Here is a 24,666-nt window from a genome sequence, read left to right as displayed (position 1 = left end):
TTGTAAGGAATATTCAGCCACGTCAAACAGCTCTATAATAGTGATTTCAAAGATAAATTTGTGTTAAAATAACTCCAGTTAGTACCTGCACCTCTCTGGAGAGTCTTCTCTATCTTTCCTTCGGAACTTGCTGATGGTATCATCGATTGTGCTGCCAATTTTGTCAGTCAGCTCACCTAACTTGTCACTGAATGGGAAAGCTGGCTTTTTATCCCATTCTTCATCCCACTTGGACTTGGGCTCAGGATCGTATCGTTCACCTGTGTAAGACGAAAGATAAGAAACAATATATACAAGATTAATATTACACAAGAAAAAAAAATGCCTGTGGTCTTTTACGAATCCCTCTCAAGCCCCCTTGCCCCACATACATAAAGCCTTACAAGTTTTCAAAGCAATCTGAAAGCTCCCACCGTGCTGAATCAACACTATTACAGCAAGGCACAGCATGGAATGCCAATCATTAAGTGGCAGAAATGCAGATTCAAAGACTTTTGTTTATGAGAATGACACAATCCTAATGCACAGCACATCAGGATCCTGTTGGACTCGGCTGGAGAAGCACAAGCAGCACCATCAACCCCAGCTGCATAAGCAGCTGATCAGAAAGGGGATGTTCCAGTTATGGAACAGTCACTTAATGCAGAATATTCCACTCCTGACCAAGGTGTGTGCTCAGAGGTGTATCACGGGGGTTTTTCATACACTGACATTCAGGAATACAGAAAAGCACAGTAACAAAATATTCAAAGACATGTTCAATGCATGGTAACCTTCTGTTTGCTTTTCTACACTTAGCAGTTAAAGGAACCTTTTAAAGAGATGGGAAAGGAAAATAAAAAGGAGGCAGTAAAGCAATTCACCTTTTCACCAGCCACTGAGTACACCCTGAATATCTTTGCTGAACACTATTATCAAGAAATCAAAAACTCTTTTTCTAATCAAGTATTCAAGACCTCCATACTGGTATCTTAGATTCCAAACAGCTGCCATTTTTACTTGAAAATTGCACATAAGTACAAGGTTGAAACACTTAAGTGTGGGTTAGTTATACACACACAGCCAACCTGAGTTTAATTCAAAAGGAAAAGACCCCAACATTTTAACAAAGACTTAACCATGAGAAGCACAGCACACTTGAACTTGTGTCGTGATCTTCTCAGACCTTCTGCCCAAAATACAGGTGTATAAAGCAAAGAAAACAGCTCAGTTTCTAGACGACATTTTTTAGACAAACATTTCACATTCCAGGCCATCACACGCAAGAAACAAGACACTTCTTGTACATTTTTCACTAGCGTTTCACATTTTTCAAATTATTTTCTTAAGGAGAGTGAAATTGAGTAGCAGAATGGAAGAACTGTGAAAAAAATCATTCCTTCAAGTTACACAGAAATGACATTGCAGCTCAGCTGACGTTCAAGATGTATTCAATTAAGCCATTTTTAATAAATAGAAGATTATGGATTCCAGCACTACAAAGTGCAAAATTTAAGTTACACCTGTCTGATAATTTCATATCACAGAGGATGTATTTTCTTAGTAAAGACAGAAAGTGAAAGTTTTCAATGATAGTTGTTCAGATCAAACTTTTTCAGTAGAGAATCTATTACAAATCCATGTGATACTCAGTGAGATCTTTATCACTGCAAAAGGAGACACTGCTAAGAAACGTACTGCTGTTAAATTTTGCAGGAGAATAAAATGGCCTTATTTCAGTTTATGCTAGGCTCTCAAGCACTTTAATGCAGATTCCTTTAGAAGGGTTTCCTTATGCAGTAGGAATTTTAAAATTAAAAACGAAACCAACTCAGAGCTCAGTATCTTCAGGACAAAATGAACTAAGGAAAAATGTGAATATACAAGCATTTATGTTTAAATAACTAGAATCTTTTTGATTAGTAATCTCACCTGGGAAAAGGTCTGTTTTCTGCTGCTAAAAAGATTCTTTTGGGCTTTTTTTTTTTTCATTTTTCACTTTACTCAATAAATGGAGTAATTAAAAATAATATAAAAATTAAATGCAAAACAAGGAAACTAGTCCTTCAAATTAAAAAGCCTGAGTGATAACTAAGGAGCATATGGAGAAAGGCTTCTACCCAGCATATAAGGATAGATCACGACTCTTCACAGAGCAAGTCAAAAGATAAGCTCAGGGAGAGAACAGAGGGACATGTACTTAAAGCACAAATACAGTGACTCATAAGTATTTCCTAAAAAGAGAATCACTGGAATTCCAAGCAGGTAGCAAAAGCCTAAAGGAATATAATAAAATAAGATATATCCTGCTATGGAGATAAAGATTTTCAACCACTCTTCAAATGACAAAAAAGGAGAACAGAGAAATAACCTGTCAAAAACAGAAGGGAGTAAATCTAAGCTCAAGTCTCCCAGTGAAGAAAAGTAAAAAAACTACACAGACAGCACCAGAGAGGGACAGGTGAAGTTTTAAGTCCTGCACAGTTACTGCTCAGCTCTTACACCAAACCCTTCTCAAAGAACTCCCCGATTCCAGCAACCCAGAGCCTTGTGCCATTGGGAATTTGGTACTCATCCCTTAATAAAAGCAGTCAAGGATTTACTTAGGCCAAGAAAAACACTGACTGACAGCTGGATCATGGATGATATGCTGGGATATATCAGATGTAAAAGCCAGTTCAAGCTCAGATCCCTGCTACAAACTGTGACAGGGACTAGGGAGCAAGGAGAAAGCAAGGTACTTAGTGCCTGTATTTAAAGTCAGATCTGACAGACCCCAGAAAATCCACAGATGTTTTTCAAGTATTACTTGGAAAACCAAAATGTTTAGTGGCATCTATCTGCCTATGCTGTGCCACCCAAACAGGATCACTACCCAGAAAGCCCAAACACAAATTAACTAGTGGTGCTAAAGGAGGTTGGCAGAAGGAGGCAAAGCAAGTCTTGTGCCATGGTGGGTGCAAAGCATCATCACTTTCATTTCTCTAACAAAAAGATTGACTAAGAAACCCTAACTTACAAGGGCATTTCTTTATCTACTTCTGCTACAGCAGCATTCATTTCACAAGGAGACTGTGCCTATGGATAAAAACAAGACAGCTAAGTTGGAATTAAGCCAATGCATTAATGCTATTTGTGTAAATTTCTAATTAGTTATGACCAGAAAAGACTAACTTACGCTTTTCAAAGTAACTAATTTAAATTTGTATGGGGGGAAATATTCAAGATTTCCTTTATAACAGTAACACTGACAATTAAAGAAATATAAAGCATAAACAGGAGTACATTAGAAATTCCTTTAGTTACTCAGGTGATCTAAGCCAAGTGGGGGTTGCCAACCCTTGGCCAAGGGAGCCCAGTACTCACTGTATCTGAACCCCACGACGTTCTCTGCGGAAACCCCGATGTATTTGTCTTTGTTCTTCTTCGCTTTCTTCCTCTCTTCCCGAAGCCGATCATCATCTTGAGCAAATTCAACCATTTCTTTTACCTTCTGGCGGATATTTATCCCCTGGTCTTTGCCATTCTCATCTGTACAGATAATGCAGGATAGAGATGACAGATGGGGAAAAAGAAAAAATTAAATAAGAGGCAGCAATACTGAACATCAAAATAAGAAAATTTGAATTATGAACAGAGCAATCAAAGATTTTATGGTTACTGAGGTCCACTGCATCTGTTTAAAAGGGACCAAGCACTTTAACGCCAATTTTCATCCTTAGATAAATGAGTTTTCACTGAATGGAGTACTTAGAAACATCTAACTGCTGCTGAAACACTGGACAGACTAATAGAGACTGAGACAGAACTTAAATTATCCACTGGAACAATTTTTAACCCCTCAAAACATCCCCCTTCCCCCTCTATCTTTTTAGCACAGTTTTGGGCAAGTTTCATTGCAAGAACTGTCTCATTGTAAAACTGGTTTTGTGAAAAACTGCTTTCAGTTGGGAAGTAGTATAAGCTAAATGTGCTCCTTTCCAGCCTTTTTTCACATTCAAAACACACACTGGCCTTGCTGCCTTTGCACTGTAAATATTATTTGGTGGGAGGAAAAAAAAAAACCAGCTTCAAACAGATGTGTGTGTTTTGGAGCTCTAACCTTTTCTTCCCATATGATTAAAGCTATTCCTTTACGGACACCACAGGGGACCAGTCTCTAGTGCATATTTTAATATAAACCCGAACACTCATGTTGTGTTGGTTCTGTTGTTATTAGCCAGTCTTTTCTGCAAGTTCTTGTCTTCACTAATTAATACTCTAGGGCCCCACGTCTTGGATTCTGCACTCTTCACACAACTGGCAACAGTCACATTTTAATTAGACTGGGGAAGCTTCTAAGCTGGTTCAGGTGACTGACAACTCCAACTACTGTTTTAATTTGCTTATAAGATTTTTCTATTGCTCACCTACAAAGTGGTAATTTTCCAGGGATCGCAAATCATAAATGTGTTCTCTGGCACTTGTAACAACACGCTCTGATCCATTCCTTATGAGGTAAGCTAGGAGCAGCAAAGACTATAAAAATACAAAGCACCTTATGATTGCATGAACAAAAGCTCTATCTTTTTTTTTTTTAAATAGGCAATAGAAACCCAAACCTACCCCCCTCCCCAAATTAGTAAGGAATAAGACTTTCCCTTTTAAAATAAATGCTCATTATATGGTTCACAAAGAAAAAAACATGTTTTCCTCACATGAACCTTTTGCTCTTCAGACTATCAAAACTGTATTTGTGAAACTCTAACTTGTTACTACTAAATCACAAGTTGTTACCTTTATCAGCTACTGCTTATTGCAAGACAAAGAAGTAACAATTTAAGAGAAAAAGTTAACCCTGCAAAACAAAGCATTTTCTTTTGCCTCTTTTGATCACCATTTTCCAAAGGTTTTCACTGAAAAGTAAATCCTACAGGAATTTAAGAAGCCTTCTGCAGGATTCCATGGTTACACAGAACTGCATTTCAGGACAATTTTAAGTAAGTAACAAAACAAATGAAGTTTAAATAATACCTTCATTTCAATTCTTTATGTTGAGGATTTCTATCTACAAAAAAAATAATGTACCTTATCTGAAGTAGTGCCTTTATCAGTTAAAACTATCATTATATTTCATCCAATCCAAACCTGATAAGAAATTGCAAGAAGTCTTTATAACATTAAGTAGCTACATGTGATAGCATTAAATATTAATTTCTATTGTACTTCAGGGAAAACAACTACTATGACTACAAAACATCAAGCACCTGTGAAAAGCAAAAACCATGATTTAGAATTAAGTATGTCTTGCTACAATCCTGGCATCAAGAAAAACAGAATATAAGCTAGTCTGTTACATCAAATCTAAAAAATGAGGTTATATTTGCATAATTCAGTGAACACTGAACACCACTTCAAGTTCAGCATGATACAATCTCAGGCAAAAACCTTCTGTACCATGTTAATTCACCAAAGACAAGAAAAATGCAAATGACTCTTGTTCTTTTATGTCCTAATTGTGTTTTGGAAAAGTGTTATAAGATCTGCAAGGAAATTCGGTCCACTCAAAGTTAAACTACAATTTTTAAAGAATTACGAATTGCCAGAAAATTAAGATTAGTTTGCATTTTATTGCAGATAGCCTTGAGTTCCTTCTAAAATGTTTTCCTGGTAGCACAGTAACTTACTTCCTTCTCACAGAGCTCTATAACAACTCCTCTGGGTAGATTCAAACTGCGAATGCGACTCCAACACTTGAATATCAGCAAAACGTAACTGCTCTGTTATGTTCATTAAGTAGGATCTTAAACACTCTTCTAAAACCAGAAATTTTGTGGGTTTTTTTTCACATACAGTATTTGAAAGACACCTTTGACTTCACTAACAGAATTACAAAACAGTTAAGAAAGAAATTACAGGTTACTGGTGGAATAAGTGCTGTCGGAGCATCTAAACAAGGCACCACACGGTACGAGCACCAAGATGAAATCTCAGACATACACACCTTATAAACCCTCCTCCAGTTCTTTTTATTATCTTTCAGCATTCGAGTCCAAAGCATGTTCATGAGTTCTGGGAACTGCTCATACATAAACGTAGCCCTAAAGAACCAAACAAAAGGAGTAAATGTTCTCCGTGGTTTGCCACAACCGCTTGTTCACGCTCGGGGCTGGCAGTAGATGGCAGCGTGATCTAAGCCCAGGCACATCGGGTGACATTACAAGGGGGGAAAAAAAAAGAGCTATCCCCGGTTTTACTTTATTTACATTCCAGGACTACAAAAGAAAAAAATAGAAATTCTAAAAATCTGAGGCAGCACAATAACCTTCACTAATTTGTAACGAAAATAACGTTGAATAGAATACCCTCATAACCACTGCGACTAGTCAAATTAATTTTAACAGACAAAAAAGCTCAAGGAAGAATTTGACATGTTTTGCTCTGTTTGGAAAAGTCACAGAAAAGCACTTTGAAAATAAACACTCCAAAAAAGTCAGATATATTAAAATAATTCTGAGGCTACATAAAAGGAAAATCAGGAATTTAAAAAATAGTTAAGCTTCATTTTTTGACAGTTTTCAATACATTCTAAGATTATGCATTAAAAAACTAAGACTTGATTTACAGCAATTTTTCATCATTATCAGCCTGCATACAGCAGAGTTGATTTAGCAGCAAATTTCACACTCTTATATAAAAATGCACCTTTCTTTTCTTCATCACTGAGTCAAATTATCACTTACTTGGCAATCTCTCCCATGAGTTGCCCTGAAGGTCCCCATGGATCATCATTGGTTGCTTCTCGAACCTTAGACTCTATTTCTGAATAATTCATAACCACATTGGTGCTGCAAAGGAAAAAAAAAAAAATTCACACACATGAAGATTAGCATCAAAACTGAGAAACACATGAAAACTTAATAATGACACTGGTGCGTATCTCACTTAATGAGATACCTCTACAGAGCGGGAGAGAAAACAGCTTTAGTGCACAAGTTACCCTGAGGACACCATACCACACATTTAAGTTATCTTTAGGAAGGTTTTACTATTCTATTAGTCTTCAAGAATACAGATGAGAAACTAGGGATTACATTACGGCTGGATTTAGTCCAGTAAAAATGGCTTTTGGTCAAATTAAAATCCAAACCAAACCACTAGAGTCAAAGCTTCTGCAACTAGATATGGTTTGCAACGGTGCAGAGTTATTTGCAAGATGCTTTATAACTCAATCAGGAGTAGTTTGGGCTTTTTTTGAATGAGTGTTACAAGGGAAACTCAAGAACATCAGTACCAAACAGGTGCTGGTGAAAAACTAACAAATAATAAAATCACATGGAAGACTGAAGTAAAGGAGAGGAGGTTCACTAGAAGCAAAAGAAAAGCTGCAGAACACTCAATTACAGTGATGCAAATACTGTAAGGAGCTCAGGTTGTCTCTACAACAGGTCACAGAAAAGTCTCACTTGGAAAAAAGGAAGCAATTTTTCCATGCTGTTTACATTAAAATAGTAAACAGGGGGTTTTGGTTTTTTTTTTTTTTGTTAATAATTTCTCAAAGGGGTAACCTATAAGATCAGCAACCTCCTTTGTGCCCCTAAAAGCATCCAGCTATATTTGATAAAATAGTAATTTTCCTTATATTTTAAGTGAGTGAACAGGCCCAAAGCCTCATTCATATAGAGAATGTTTGAAAACCAGCCCTCTGGTTCTGGAGCAAGAGTCCACAACAGGAATGAAATCACCACTGAAAGCAGACCTGATGGCCTCTGCTGTCCCTACATACTTGGAATGTATTTGAAATAACATGTTTACACCTATCATGGCAGAAGTTTGCAAGTAAAGGTTCATCACACAACTAGTTTCTGAAGCTAAAAACATCCCTGTAAAGTGATGACTTTCAACACAAACCAGCCCATGAAGTCAAATGAATTAAACTGTAGAAAAGTTCTAATGATTTATAATGCAATGTGGAGAAGGCGCTGCTTAAAAACCTCTTCTGAATCTGAAATACCTGAAAGAAGAAAAAACAACAAACATCAAGATGCTCAATAGTCATCCCTCTGTACATGGAGAAGTTGGCACAAAGCAGCATTCAAGTAATTTCTGTTCAATTTTATTTGGCATAAGGATAGCAAAGATCCTGGAACTGGGAGTTATAAACAGCAGAAACAAGAATGAGATCCCCTTAAGTCTGAAAGGGGACACAGAAGGTAATTGTTAAAACAGAATAAAATTCCTGGACTTATCCTGGATTCTCAGCATGAGAATTCCTGCTGTCAGATCCTGATGTATGATTTCATTCAACTTTGTGTCTAAAGAGATCATAAGCTACATGACTGAATAAATAATCAGCAATCTAACAGAGCCTATCTATACTAAAAAAAAGCATGTAGGAACATAGCAGCAGTTTGGAACACCAGCAATTAAGGTTTTACAAATCCATTTATGCTCAACACACCTCAAGCTTCTGTTTCTGATATTTTCTTCACCAGATGTAAAATCGTGAACTAATAACATCTTTATTTCCCTTATGCATGGAAAAAAAACACAACCCCAAAGCTACAGGCTCCAGGATTTGCAGCTTCCAGCACACTGGTTCCCTTGTCCAAAGCAAGGAAAGGCAGGGAGCTGAATGGAAAGGTTCTGCTTGTTTTTATAACCCCTCCTCAAGCGTTTGTTCGAGAGACTTGACGGAGGATTGGGAGGGGGAAGCACAAAACGAAGCATTTCCTTAATTTCTTAGAGCAAAGACTTTACGAGTGGAAAATGCATGAAAAGATGCAAATCTGCTGTAAGAAAGTAAATGGCAGAATTAGCTGTGGAAGAGCTCAGACCACATGGCTAAAGCAGCAGCGGGGTTGGAAGGGGGAAACGGAAGGAAAACAAGGGAAATTAAATAATGCCAAAAGAAAGAAGGTGCAGTTAAGCCTCCCTAAGCACAGGAACATGCTCTGTTTCTAAACTCCTCCTGCAGAAGAGTTATTGTTCTCAGCAACTAGGAGAAAGCTCTTTTATAAACGCCAAGCTGAGATCTAACGGCACAAAACGTCCCAAACCAACGCATCTTTAAGCTGCATTTAATTCAGCAACAAATGTAAACTTCAAGGAAAAAAAAAAAAATCCACCACTGTTGTATGGTTTGGCATCATTCCAGGTCACTTAAAAATAACCATTTCTAAAAAGGTGGAAATACAGTTTTATTCTTCCTTTCCCATGTTTTCTATGGCCCTCATTCCATGCCCTACCCATGATTCCTGTGACCTTTGCAACAAAAAATAATTTACGTCCAGATGTGAAAGGAAAAAGTGACTAGCTTGATTGCCAAGACTTCCTGTGATTGATATAAATTTAATATCCGAGGATACTTCCCGACACCAGGGGGGGCTCTCTGATTAGTTTATCCTGGGCAGCTTCCAGGGAATCGTGCTAGACTGCATGGACACGGTCCGCTCTGCAAACAAACAGACCACAACAGTCAAGGCTGACAGAAAGTAACTTTGCAGTCGGTGTTTAGAACAACCTTGTTATCTGCCAGACAAACTGGATTCACCCCAAATCGTTAACTGAAACCCTTGTGACAAGAACATTTACAGAAACTTTTGACGTGGACAAAGACATTGAACTGGAAAGTGTATTGTGAAAGTTACATCCAAAATAAAGGCACAGCAATAACGGAGTAGACAAACACCACAAATTGTTGCATTCTTCTGTGTCTTATATTTGTTTTAAATTTAATAAATCAGACTAGTGTCAACAGATGATTTTTCCTCTTTATTGTAAACCTAACAAATTATTTTATTTCAGTATAATTTTTTTTTTTTTTTTTTAAAAACCAAACTGCTGGGAAAAGCCAAGAGAGGGCACTGTCAGATCTCTGTGGAACAGGCAGCACGATGACAGCTTTTAACTTCTTGGAAGAGAAAGCTCAACTTTAAATGTTTGCATCTACAATTTATAGCAACACTAAATAGGTAGCTCAGGTCTGAAACTAAATTCCTCTACGTGAATAAATGGACATTGCTAATGAAAAGTCAGTGGGCAATAGTTGCAAATATGTGATCATCTCCAACTTCATCAGATAATAAGACACACTTCCTCTTAAAAAAAAAGTTTTACATGCATTTTATAAACTATATTTTAACATACTTAGAAAATTATTAGATGAAGATTAACAGAATAGTCCAGGTGTCACATCCTGCAGTGTGCCAAAAAACAAAACAAAACAAAAAACCAAAACCAAACCAGAAAACTAAGCAAGACAGGGAGAGGAGAGGGGTGAGAGCAGCACTGCACACACCTCAGTGTATTATCTGAGGTAAGAATGATGTTTAGCCAAGGTTAAGGAAAGCAAGAGGGAACAAGAAGTTCTGTACCTGCCCATATAAAACTCAGATCAGAGAAGCTATCAAGCTTCAGCCAAAAAGTTTACCAAATACCTGCCACTTAAACCTTTACAGTTTCAACAGCCTGAAAGCACTTGAATTTTTAGGCATAAGAGGATAAAAATCCTACAGGTCTGGGATTGTCCTCTTTAATACATGGAAATGAAAGGTAGCTTGTGGATGGCCTGCATGAAAATAAAACCTTCCACACTGCAGGAACAGTTCACAGGTGAGATATAACAATGACAGATTTTAAGAAGAGCCCTGTCCTTCTCCTCCCTACCAGTAGATACTGAACATAACCCACAACGTGGACATAAATACACACAAACACCAGTAAGTGATAAAAATATTTGCAGAAAGCTCCTATTTGTGTTTGATTTCAACACACTCCAGCGTAAGGTTATGAGAGAGCTATCTGGCTACTCTGCTCAGGCTTCTGATCTCACACTACACATGAATCAAGCCACTAATGATCAGAAGGACAATATTAGTGAGCATGAGGTATATTCTGCTCTCAGTAACATCAGCACTTCAGTGGTTTTTCTATAGAATAGTCACAAAATAAGCACTGGAAAAGAATACTTTTCTAGTTTAAAAAATTCTTTTTTAAAACTACTTTTATGCCAGCAAAGTCATTGTATTTCCACTCAATATTAAAAAAAAAAAAAATTAAATAAACACAACATCCTGAATTGTTTTGTCTCACAGTGAAGATTTTTCACAGTTCAGGACCAAAAGGTGATCTCTACAGATTCATATGCTGTAAATGGAATCAGCTCAATTATCTGTTAGGAGATTACAAAAACTTATATACGACTAAAACTGTACTGCTTCTAGCAATAGCTTCAAATTGGTAACATTGCAATCAGTTTTGTTGTGCCTGAACTAATTATCCACATCAATCACTGCAGGTTCCACACTGAAAAAAAATCCCGCCCTAAATCTCTCTAAATCATATCCCTTGAACCAGAAACTCTTTGGAAATGTGGACGGGGAAACACAAGGCTCTGAGCACTGCACCAGAAATGGAGGAGTATTCTCTCAGCTAATCTCTGCTCTAAAATTAACCACCAAACCTGAAGGTTAACCCTTAAACAGCAGTGATTTAAATACAATGTCAGCAAACCTGCTAAAGAAGAAGATACAACAATTTTTGTCTTTGTTCATGTGATTTAACACTTTGCTTAGAACCTTGGAGGCAGCCTACAGCACTAGGAAGTGTAAACAGTTCAGTGCCCATGGTCTTCCCAAAAGAACATCACACAGTTAGATATTTCCACTTCATGCTTCCCAGCATCTCTTCTGTTTTTCAGACTTTTTCCATGGTCAGTGGTGTTCTGTTCTCTCATCAGCCTGACAATACATTCAGGTATGAAATCTCAAGTATGAAATCACAACTTGTAAAGGAAGCTCACAGTTCATAGCTACATTTTGGGAGCAATGAAGGAATTATTCCTAAGATAAGCATTCACTGGGAAAGGAATAAAGTGTTATATCTCAAAGTTTCAGACTTTCAAACATAACATACTCAGCACTTTGTATAAATGCTAAAATATCAGCAGTCTCTTAAACAGGCAGCAACCTTTCAACAGAAAACCTGCACTAGAGAAAATAAGCGCCATGAGAAAAGAAGGTATTTATACATTAAAGGTAATGAAAGAATAATAAACATCTATCCATCCATTCATTCCGAGTGGAACTTACTTGAAAAGCATATTAAGGAATCAGAAAGCCTAACAGATCTTAGTCAATGTTTCTGCACAAACTTAAAAGCCCTGAATAAGCCCTGGGGCAAGAGTCAGACCACTCCATTAAAAGCACCATCAGGATTAGCGCTGCTATTGATGTGGGTGGTGTCACCGAGGACACAAGTACATCTCTGGACATCAGATCCACAGAAGATTTGTGAAATGCCATGTCTAATTTTATGAAAACTAAAATAACCAGAAGCCACAGACAGGCTACATTACAGCAGTTTCTTTATAGTGATGATAAAGGTATTGGATCGGACAGGGGAAGGCTAATTAGAAACACTTCTCAAACCTCTGGGAAGCTGCCCACTGTGCTGAGGGACTCAGCAGCAGCCACAAGGAGCCTGGTTACACAGTCAAATTTTTTTCAATGTATATTTCAAACCAATTACAATATCATGTATACATGGGACTCCTATGTGCATAATATTATGCCTTTAACTATTACTCCAAGGACACCACTGGATTATGCACCTTCTGTTTTCCTTTTTTTAATTTTACTACTGGGAACACTAAAATACTAAAAGCTGAGATGAGAAACTTTGTACGTTTTACCACCATTAAGAGTTTCCAATGAGACCCCATTCTGCAAATATCTGTTTAAGGACTAAGTGTAGAAGAAAAAAAAAAGTTCAAGCTTCACTTACACGTATGTGTCATACATGCAGCATGAACATTATTGTTATTCAAACAAACAGCAACACTAAAGAAATTATTTTTTTTAAAGAAAGAAATTAGTCTGTTACAGCAGGAGGGGTCTGGATGAACAGAGGACAAGAGAAGCTCTGTTATTCTACAGCACTCTGAAGTCTGATGCCAAAGTTTTCTCACAAGATACAAATATTTTAACCTCTTGTTATTTAACATGCCAAAACAGACACAACACGATTTCATCTTCTAAATAAGGTATTTAACACTATCCTTTCAATAGGTAATTCCCACATACTAATACTTTAATTTCATTCCTTCTGTAATTTTGGCAGTAGTTTCCTTAATTTTAGGAAGTCTTCATGTTTCCTGTGACTTTCACAGTGAATAAAAGGAAAGCACACTTCAAATTTGGTCCATGACACCTGTAAGATGAGCCAACTCCCTGCTCCTGCACTTCAAGCCCTGGCTTTGTCTTCCAGCAGCTCATTTTCTCCAGTCAGTTCAGCTGCCTGGTCCTTCTTGGCTGAGAAGTCAGAAGTCACCCACTAGGACAACACAGGGACCCACGAGCTATTGCTCATCCCATCCATGGTGCACATTTCAGGAATATTATCCAAACACAAATCAGTAATTTGCTTTCACATTTCCCAAGCAACTTAAGGCAAAAAACCCAATGCATAGGGTAGCTTTGCTTCTAGACATTTAAGATTGTATCCACAACTGATTTAAAAAAAAAATAGAAGAGTAAATCAATTAATAATTGCACTATAAAATGAGCCAACTTAACCTTCAACATCCGGACAAGAGATAAGGCAGACCCTGGCAATATTTTCACAATACAATTATCTAGAAGACCTCCACCTACAGACACACATGCATTTAAGATGAAGCCCTTGGAGAGGAGTGAACACACCATCTCATCCTTACCATTCGACTCCTGTGAGTCATGCATTGAAATTATTTTTAGTATCTAGTTTAAAAGGTTCCTGTGAAGCAGAGGGAAAGCTTTCTGAGAATGCAAAAAAGTTGCTTTAATATTAAATGGTCCGTTTTTAAACCATGTGCAGAAGTTAGTTTCAACTACTAAGCGCACATAGTAAATAAAAAGCTACACAACTTGTCTGAGTATAGGATATGTCTCCCCCACTCCCAGGTGTGGGAATCTTGGCATCTATTAAACTGTTAATTAGTTTCCAGAAACACTTTTGCCAATTAAAAAAAATAATTTAATACTTATCCATCTGGGCATGAAATACTTTCAACCGAGCATTTGAATTGGTGATCTAAAAAAGAACCAACCTCAATCCACACAGCGCCGCCCCCCAAACCACCAGAGGCCAGGACAGGGTGCAAGCAGCACCCCATTGCCAGGGGCAGCATCTATTAACTTCACTTATTTCTGTGAGCATCCCTTCCATTAGGCTCTGATCACTGGTCCAAACCTGTGTTTCAGGAAACTGAAAGGATTTAAGAAAGTCAAATAGAAAGATGCACTTCGGGACCAGATTTCGTTGCCCTGTGACGGTCTGTCACTGCCTTGGAAAGCTCAACATGCAAACAGTTTCACAGACAGAGGACAGAAAAATAAGACATCACTTATGCACCTGTTATCCCAAACAATATAATGGACACCCAGGAATTTTTGTACCTAATGCTACCAATAATTATTCAGAGAAGAAGACATTAATTGCCTTCAAAATAAAGATGGTGCTGTTCCTGCCCTCAGTGAACTCGTCTATTCAGTCTCAACCAACGTCTCTCTCCTTGCTGAGTGAAGACAAACCAACTAAAAAACATGTAACAAAGTTATTGCATTTTCATTTTGCTCCTGTCAGTAATGTCACTTTTGTTATAAAACATGCAGCCTAGATTTAGAGCCTTACAGATGAAACATATGGATACCAAAGATGAAGCCAGCAGTCCACACTGAACGGAGAAACAGATGGGGACCCATCTGCCAAAATGCCTGGTGAAATACCTCAGGTTACAGAGAGGTAACAGCACAACATTAGAGATGCTTGACCGTTTGAAGTTATTTATTTTTCAGCTGCTCCTCAGAACCATTACAAATATGACACCAGTCAATTCAGGTCGTGAATAGCAGGTATTATTACAGACCTTCCATGCAAGTAGCAGTCATGCCCTTTCTGACCAACAATACCATCTTCATTATGTACAGTAGGATCTGAAATACATTTTCAGCTTTTCAAGTTCAGTTTCATAATTTATGTGGCAGATGTGCAAGGCAAACTGCACAGAAAGAGATAAGCCAAGAAAAACATCCTGATGGTCACAAATGAATTACAACTTGTGGGAGGAAGGAACTATAAAGCTATTTCCTGTGCCTTACAACTTCTAATCACAAAAGACTACCAAGTAAACAAGATAACCTAAAATCCACCACATACACTTTCAAAAAGAACAGTGACTTTAAGAATTAAATTGCAGCCCGTTAGAGAACTCAGAAGCTCTCTCTCACTTAGACAAACCACCACTGCACCTTACTGAAGTTTTCCCTTTCAAAGTCTCCCCCTGTCAAAAGTGACCCAATTGCATCAAGCTTTATTCTAAATGGCTTTGCAATTGCTTTCTACAGTTGAATTATTTTTTGCAGATGTTGGGAACATGAAGCTTGGGAACACGGCAGTTTTAAAGCATATTTGTGCAAGGAAAAAACACTTCCTCCCCCGCTTGATTTAAGGCTGATTTCACCTCTCCTACTGCAGATTCCCCGCAGTATGTCAGTGTTAATATTTTCATATTCTTATATAAAACAATCCCTTGAGGTTTACACCAACAGATACAGGGCTGTTTTATATATCTTAATAGGTGGCAGTAAATAACTTCTCAAACTCACCAAGGATTTTGCCATGTTAATACTAATGATTGTGGGTTTGCACCACCTCTATATAAAGCATATCTCCATCTAAAGCCCAGACCCATTTCTTTATTTCCCCATTTTTTATAGGAAGTTTTAATTCCAAGCACCGACCCTCACCTTACTGTAGCATCCTCTAATCTTCACCAATTAGCCTATCTGAAATACACATTTTTGCAGTTTCATTTTTAAAGGCCTAGTATGTGTTGCCATTTTGTTTTGTATACTGAATTCAAAAAACATTCCTTAAAAGGTGACTTACCAAAACAAATGTTACACTCCAGCAAGTAGAATGAACCAAAATATTTCCTTTTAACTCACATAGTAACAACACAATAGTATTTCCACGTTTTCCAGCAAGAGTTTTTAGGTCATATTTTAGTTCAAATTTTAGTTCAAATCGTCCTCAAAATTAGAGGACGATCCCACCTAAGCCATTCTTGTGAAAAATCCGATTAAACTTAACATAAATACCAATTTCACAAACAAGTGGAAAAAAAGCTGCCTTTTAGGCGGCACTTGACATTTTGGTGCGGCAGTTACACCCTAAAACAGCAACTCTGTTTCTGATTCAGACATAAAGGCAACACTGTTACTGCCCTGTGCAAGTTTTCAGTCTCTTTGCCTCATGTGAGTTTACATCTGGCACGTCGGATTGGAGTCACTCCTCTGCAGCTCCTGTTCCTGTGGATTTAATTGCTTTCAAAGTTCAACACTCTATGTTCAAACAATAGTGGCCATACAGTCAAAAAAGAAGTGGAATTATGAAATTTGGGTAACCTTTTGTAAGTGCAGAACTGAAGAGATTTCCTTATGTACACTGTAATCACATGACTCGGTTTACTGTTGCTCAATCCTCAGACTTATTTGGCTACTCTGCTCCTTATACTTCACATTTTTTTTCCTTCTGTAACAGACAAGCTGCAACAATTTTAATTTTTTTTTTTCTTTTTTAGAATTAACTGCATCTTTTTACAGAATTCAGATTGCACAACATCCTTCAAGAGTCAGTAAGAGCCACACCACGTATTTGCCGCAACAAGCTTTATCTTTAATTTTTCCATATTTGTTACCCAATCAGGTAACAGGATTTGTACTGGAAACAAATGTTTAACCAAGCAGGACAAAGAGCAAATGAAATCTAATTAAAGACACGCTTCTCTAAAGTGCTTTTTATATGAATAAAATACCAGCACAAAATGTCAATCCCAATAAACACTGGTAGACAATTATAACATAAAACTAAAATTTAAATACATTATTTTGGGAGAGAGGCTGAAGCACTCCTCACCATAGCTTACAGCCTCCAATCAACTGTGTTTCTTTGCCCTTTGTTTCATTCATATAACTTAAAGAGTAACTTTCTCTGAAGATAAAAAGCTGGTTTCAGGTGTTCATAATGTGCTGCATAAGCTGTCTTACAAATAAGCACCTGGTGCTACTTCCTTCCTTGTATGCACATAGAATTAAAATACCACATTCAAGCCCACAGCTCAAGTATTTTAACTCTTCAACAGATAAAGAAACTCACAAGTACTGCCAGTCACTGAGTTTTCAGGATTAGGGCAAAGTATCTTAATGCTGAGTGAGAAGTATTTACATGAAGAATAAGGTCTTATACTCTTTCAAAACAACAAATAAAAGGGGCAAAGTTTTCAGAGGACAAGGAAGTTGTAGCTACGCTCAGCATGAAGCAAGAGTAAGCTTTGAAGCTGTGAAACTTCAACCCACATGTGCACTTCAGACTTCCTATTTTTAACCGTAAAAAATTTTGAGAGTGACCTTAAACAGAGGAGGAAGATAGGGAGAGAAAAAGAAGAAACAAGAAAACCCAACCTCACAGTAAACATAATAGTCTAACAGTAGACAGGATGCTCCAAACCCTCCAGAATGCACTGTAGTGACCTCTGTACTTAAGATGTATCTTCTACTCCCAGAACAAACCTCACGTTTTCAGAGTGTCAGAAGACCTGGCATCAGTGCTTTAGGATGATCCCTAAAAGGTACCGCTCCTTTGATAAGCCTCACTCACCTCTGAGGCTTCTGGAATTCCGTGCTCTTTGTAACTCTTCACTCACTGTTCATGTGAAATATGTTCACCACAAAGCTTCATACCAGGGTTTTCTAACACCACGAAGAGCTTGTAACAGTTCTAAGTTTATAGCAGCGCACCAGCTGGTCAAGGAAGGCTCCTGATGCTATAAATGCTTCAGGTGTATTAGCCAAATAGTTACAGGTAAGAGATTTTGCTTGGAAAAGCAGGAACACTGCCTGGTAGTCAGTGCACCTCGAACAGCACAGACTTATTCAGTGCTACTGATCACACTGAATTCTAAATAATCTAAACTTTACATACTCAAAGAACTGTTTCAATTACTTGTCAACTGGCAGAGTATTTGGTGAGCACGTGCAGTAATACGGAATATTATATTGCCAAAAACACACAAACACTACCCCCCCTCCCCAACATTAATGGGCCATGCTTAACAATCCTTGTAGTTCCAGCTATCCCTTCCTTGCAAGTTGAGTACCATTAAAACATTGCCCTAATTCCAAATTTATTACAAATCAAGCATTACTCTAAACACATGCTTGCTGTTCCACTAGGGAGAGCTGATTAAAGTTTAAACAATGCAGCCACTGAAGCTTTTAACACACAAACTGATCATTCTCTGTTACTACATAATCATTTTGGCACTGTGACATCTCATGCAACCCCCTACTTTGCAATATCAATCCTCTTCTGCAATCATTTTGAGGAATAAACCTGAGCACAGATAACTTCTCTAAGGCAGCAGTGAGCACCTGTTAGAAGCCCTTTGACCAGATTCATGGGCAGAGTACAGGTAAGGATAACAGATTTGTCTGGAGTCCTGCTCAAAGTGCTCCCCTTGTTGTCTCCAGCCTGTTTGAGGGCTCCAATTCCAACCAGCTCCTGTCCCTGTCCCTTTAGGCTCAAGGCAACCAGAGTCAGGACAGCAGCATCCCAACCCCACCTAAATCATACACACTGAACTTGGTGGCATTTGAAGGGCTTGCATCTTCCTCCTGCCTTCAACTCCAGAACTGTGACTCTGCACAGCTTCACATTCTGTCTGTGTGTACCAAAGTATTACCACCATATTACCTGAGAAAGCCTGAGACATGCATATCATCAACAGAAGTATGGTCCAAGTAGCAGGTAAAGCAACTAAACGAGAAAACATTTAGCTGCACTTTTAATATGGCCTTGTGCCCTGGAAAATGTCCTAAGGCTGAGGCAGAAGCTGTACTGCACTTCTCAGTAGAAGAAAGGAAGAGGAAACAACAGTTTAGACAAAGTTATCAAATTGCAGGTTCACAACCAGTTATTTTCCTTCATTTATTCAAGTGTCTTGCAGTGGAATTGCTCAGCAGGATGTATTCAGGAAAACAGAGAAACACTTGAGGCCACTATCTTCATCTTGGCTTTTATAAAGTAAACCCCATTATCATTTAACTATCTCATTCTCTAAACTACAAGGTGCATCTAACCTACACAGGACACAAAGTCACCCACTGCCATCACATTTCCTGCCCACATCACCTCTCTGCCATCCACATGGAGCAGGAGGACATCAAGCAATACAGTCCTCTTGCTGATCTGGCTTTGCCCTCACACCTTCAATCTTGAAGTGCCAGTTCCTATGAGTGGCACAATTATTTACTTTGCAGCTTATTATACTGCAGCCAGGAAATTAACAAAGAAGCCTGTTTAACAAAAAAAAAACCCTAATATTTTCCTACTTCAGATCATTCATCCATTAATAAGCCTGAATTACCATGTTTTTTTCCTGCTACAAGTCTATCCAAGAATAAAAAGTAGTCAATATAATCCTAAATAGCTTAATACCTATTGTCTTGAGTCATTCAATTTTCCATGAGAGCAAGTGACAATCTAAAAATCCTTCTGCTGCTGAATAAAGAACTGGACAAAGCAACTTTGGTTTACAGTTAATGGCAATGTCCTTCCACAGCTATTCACAGCAGAGTATCCTCAAATGGGCACGAGCAGTGAGAACACACCACTCAGAATAAGTATTGCAAGAGCAATGTTATTTCTTTAAACTTTTCAAGTTGGTATCTCACGTTACAGAAAAAGTGTAGCTTGACAAACTAAAACCCCTCAGGTTCACAAACACGCATTTTGACTCAAAGCAAGTGTTCTGTTGTGAAATGAGTCTGGCAAATTACATACAAATTAATTTTCCAAATGCCAAGCCATGTTTATTTGTGGAGGATAATGATGTTTCCTCTCCTTTCATAGGTATCATTTGTAAAACTGGTTCCTCCAGGAGCTCAAGTGACTCTTATGTCCTAAAAAGGTAACAAGAGCCGTTTCATTTGCCTCGGAGCCCGTTTCCAGTTCCTGTCCACACACAGATGATAAATTTCCAATGACACCGTGTATTTGCAACAAACCAATTTCACTACGGTTCAATACAGGCACTATTTATTTATTTACTCATTAATGGTAAGAGTACTGGATTTTTCTGAGCTAATGTGTGCAGCTACATGAGTTACAGTTACCGTGTAATTAACAAAAACACGACACTGGCAGTTTAAAGCTGAGAGACTCCACTTGCCAATTAGGAGTCTGTTAGCATTAAGTTTTCAAGCTGTCTCAAGAAATGCAGTCATCTGTTTGGTAGCAAGGAGAGATAAGCCACTCTGATAAAAGTTAACTCATTTAGACAATAAATACCTTTGAACAGAGGGCTTTTTCCACCCCCCACCTCTCTTTGCATGGTCATACAGAAAAACAGTTTAAATAATTAAATAATTGTCAAAACAACAAATAATTAAAAGTGGCAGCAATCATTAAGATATCAGCTCTATTTGCAGACTTAAGTTACCCAGACTGTAATATATTTTTCAGAGGATGCATCCACCCACTGCAACTCCAATAAAATTATCCGAAGTTATCAAAAGCCTTTTTCTTCTCTTTACAGTCAAAGCGGTCTCAGAGAAATCTTGAACTGAGGAGTCTCACAGCACACAAAACACACCCCTCCCAAGAATCACACAGGGAGGTATTTGTTTACTAAAGTAATGTCTTGAGAGGAAACACTGAGCAGTCTGTAACCTACATTAGGGTGATTCTAAACAGCTTGACAGGATGGGGAGAGTAACCACGGAGGAAAACATTTACTGCTCTGACTCAGAATGGAGTAGAGAAAAGACTACTCCCTAACTCCCAGTAGATCTCATTATTATTAAAAGAGATTAAAAAAAATGCAGGTCAGTCCCATTAAACACATTGAATATACACTAATATTTCTAATTGTATCCCAAATGAGCCAGTTAATATCTATTAAGCATGCAGTCAATATTTAACTGGTCAAGATAATACTATCTGGATGCGGGGAGGGGAAAGTACAACAGCTTTGTAGTGGTTTCCTTAAAACACATAAATAGACGCTGACAACAGAGGTGTTGTCACTGAAGTTTTATTTTTAGTGGTAAACCAAACACCTCCAAAAAGATTTAATCTATTTAAAATAACAGTCTGCATAGAATAGTCTCACCACTCTGGACTAATCATAATATACGCCAATATTTCGAATAAAATAACAGGCACTTTCAAACTGAATTGAAAGCTTCTCAGATGAGGATCTGTTGGATCAATTCCAGCCTGAATCACTCAAAGTAGTGCCATACGAGATGAAATTTTATTTCAATCCACCTAATTTCTCCGAAGTTTGGGACCCAAGAGTGGAACCAAAATACTGCTGCTTACTCTCCCCATTACAACACTGACACAAACACAGAAAGCTTAGCTTAGGAGCTTCAAGTCATGATATACAAGATAGAAAACTAACCTAAAAAAAATTAAACTTGCAGCTAACAAACCACTGACAGTGCAGTTTCAAATAACAAGAACAGGTAAAAATGTATTATCATCTAAAAAGTTTCCCACAGCTCATCTTCCTGTCCTTTCCCCATCAACACAAGTGCTTGTGGTGCCATGAGCAGCTGCTTACGCAGCACCCACCTCTGAACCCTAAAACCTTGGGGGTTTTTTTAGATACATCAGCAAGAGATGAACTGAAGAAGATACTGAACCACACAACAGCAGCATAAGGAAGGCCAAGACAGTGAATGGCCAGGTATAAGAGTGGGACATCCTCTTTTAGTAGAAGAATAATATTAGAATTCTTCAACCTGCTTGTGAAACCACATGCTAAGGGTGTACTTCAAGCACTGAACTTGTACTTTGCCCCCAGCCACTTATTCCTATCCAAATACCATTGAATCCCTTATGCCAGAACAAATATTTGTGTGACCATGGAGTTAACTATACCAGGGAACCAATCCAGTGGAGAACTAAATTGGCAAAAACAACTGGTTAGTCAGAGAGACATCAAGCAGAAAGTCTGCTGGTGCCAGCAAAAGGGAGAGAAGTCTGCAGTCTGTGGCAGACGGGAGGCTGTGAAACCTCTTTTACCATCAGCCCACGCTTACACTGCCTGTGAAACTACAACCCCAGATTTCATGGCTTAGGTTATGTTTTCATATTTGTGATGGTGCTGATGGAGTTACAGACTTCAGGGCAACTACAACGGGAGTTCTGTGTTCCTGTGTCCACCACTTATACTAGAGCACTACAGGTCCTTCTCCCCTCCCCTCCCATCCCAACGCTGCTTCCTCACTTGGGCAACACAAACACACGGCTGAATGCCAAATAAGGCTCAGGAACTAATCGAGCCTCAAACCAGATAACCTACAAAGTCCTTTAGGGAGAGAAACAACTCCCAGTTGGATCTGTTCCCCCACCAGGTTCACTGCACAGCAACCCAAACCACCATCGGAGCACACAGTGGCAATTTGGAACTTGAAGCTTTTCATCAAAGCACATACTAACAAAGCATTTAAAACATGCTGGAAGCAACAGGTCATGATCTGCATGTTGGAGATGAGTTTAGATGGGACTTCTTGTACTATGACTTGGGACAAGCTGTATCCCAAACTTGAGAACAAAGAAATGAAATTCCAGAAGTTCCAAAATGAAGCACACCACTCATTTTTGTGTTCTTAACCTACCATCCTGTGAGACAATGCTCCACTCACTCACCAACATCTAGTCTGGTTTTGTAAATATTTTTTATTTTCATGTAAATACAGAAATTCATTTAATACATGAAATGAACAGAGATGAGTATGAGAAAGCAGAATCAGACTGGAATTTCAAGATTGTATTTTAGGACAACTGCAATGCTTACACAGCTGCACCCTGAAACAGCAAAGCCTGAGGAGAGAAAGCAGTAGTGTGCTCCACATTTGCACAATGCTTTGGAAGTAATTATATCTTGTATATGAGATAATTATGCAAATCAGCTAATATTTTGTAATGCACTAACTGTCAACACAAGCAAGAGGAAGTAGCACAGAACTGAGCTAAGCACCTTGATCCTTCTGATCACAGCTGCAGTGATGTAGGTAAGGCTCTTATCTTTGACCAGCTTCATGCACTTCCCAAGCAGAAGCGCAGTCTTATTTCTGGCAGGGCAATGCCAAGCTATGACTTAGAAACACCTGAAGGACACAGAAGTTGCCACACACACACACATCACGTAGGTTCCCTGGAAGTTCATAAAGCCAACACCTCAGCCAGTCTCATGCAATGAAATACAGACTATTGTCAGCTTCCACAGGGCGTAAAATGGCAATAACACATCTGAAAGAGCAGTAACAAAAGCACCACTTGGAGTGTGTTGATGAAACCTGTGTGCTTGGCCACAACTGCCTTATGCCAACCCTTAATATATACTGTAGCTTGTAATATTTGCCTACCTTTGATTACTCCACCAGATGAATATTCAAACAAGAGAACACATCTATGTATGTGAGATAACAGAGCATAATACTTTCAAAGATGCTTATCACCCATACTAAATAACATGGCCCAAGGACTATAAGCCTTTTTATTCTTTATTAAATTATAAACTTCCTGGAAGTTTTTTAAGGGAAGGAGGAAAGTCCTAAGACATAAGTGCTGTTACAAATGCTTGGCAGACCCAGCCTTGCAGGCCTGCAGAGCCAAATGCCATGTTCAAATGCAGCCTTCCTTTGTATTGCCAAGACTGTTTCTTCTCTCAGTCTCTGGTAATCAGGGAGAGGACAAGTCCTTCGAGGGCTGAAGATAATCATCATCACCTTGCTTGTAATAATGATACAAAATGCTGTTCTTAAAGCAGTTATCAGCAGGACATCTCTTAAGCAGCAATGGGAGGGTAACTCATGCAGTGAGGGTTAACTGGCCCTTACATTAAACAATGGAAGTGTTCACTGCTCTGAAGATCTTGTTTATGCAAATCAAGATAAATCTTATATATAAGGAAAATTAAATGATCCTGGAAATCAAGTAAAGGAATTGACAGGAAGGTCAAACAGCAATGGACAAGTGTTAGACAGTTATCTACCCCTTTGCTGGACACATCATATGATGGATCATTTACCATAATACCTGCTATTACTAAACCAGCAAACAGCATTTCATTGAAGAGCTCAATTGTCTGGGTGGACAAATCCATGAAGCACAAGAAAATCGCCTGTAAACAAGAACAATTACAGGCACATTAAAAAAAGAAAGACTTAAAACCTCCAGCTGAGGTTTATGTGCTGGTCAAACATGAGGATACTACAGGAAACGAGCAACTGAAAGTTGACTGTAAGGCATGTAATTGTAGGGTAAATGACTGGTATACATTTCCCACATTAGTAAGTATCTTGCAGACACAGCATGAGGTAGCACACAACAACACGAGACTGGAAGTCAGAGAATCCAGAGTTTTAACTGTTATCAGCTCAATGTGAGTTGGTTTATTTGACACAATTATCTTATTAGTTTTCCTCATCTGTGAAGTGGGAGTGAAGTGCAAGATCTAATTTAGATGCTTTAGGCTACAACAGCGAGAAATTGCAGTCAAAGCAGTAATTCACTCTATTTTACCAATAATTTACCCTTCTCTCTACAGATTGTACAATTAGAAGCACTAAAGAAAACATGCTGTTTATTCAC

The 24,666-nt window shown here is 38.3% G+C and overlaps 1 protein-coding gene across 1 annotated transcript in view; it reads right to left on the bottom strand.

Annotated features, from left to right (window-relative positions):
- Window positions 1–24,666, bottom strand: part of CLINT1 (clathrin interactor 1) — a 46,259-nt gene that overhangs the window by 15,465 nt on the left and 6,128 nt on the right. The window contains exons 2-6 of the mRNA XM_027885575.1: window positions 6,702–6,806; window positions 5,963–6,059; window positions 4,389–4,497; window positions 3,346–3,510; window positions 86–260 (exon numbers count right to left, since the gene is read on the bottom strand). Coding sequence (XP_027741376.1) covers window positions 86–260; window positions 3,346–3,510; window positions 4,389–4,497; window positions 5,963–6,059; window positions 6,702–6,806 — 651 coding nt within the window. The remainder of the gene's footprint in view (window positions 1–85; window positions 261–3,345; window positions 3,511–4,388; window positions 4,498–5,962; window positions 6,060–6,701; window positions 6,807–24,666) is intronic.

Source organism: Empidonax traillii, unplaced genomic scaffold (assembly GCF_003031625.1).
Source record: "Empidonax traillii isolate 1590-97213 ecotype Southwest subspecies unplaced genomic scaffold, ASM303162v1 scaffold168:size1726349, whole genome shotgun sequence".
NCBI classification, from domain to species: domain Eukaryota; kingdom Metazoa; phylum Chordata; class Aves; order Passeriformes; family Tyrannidae; genus Empidonax; species Empidonax traillii.
Note: the sequence above shows the minus strand (reverse complement) of the source record. Positions and strands in the feature narration are given on the sequence as shown.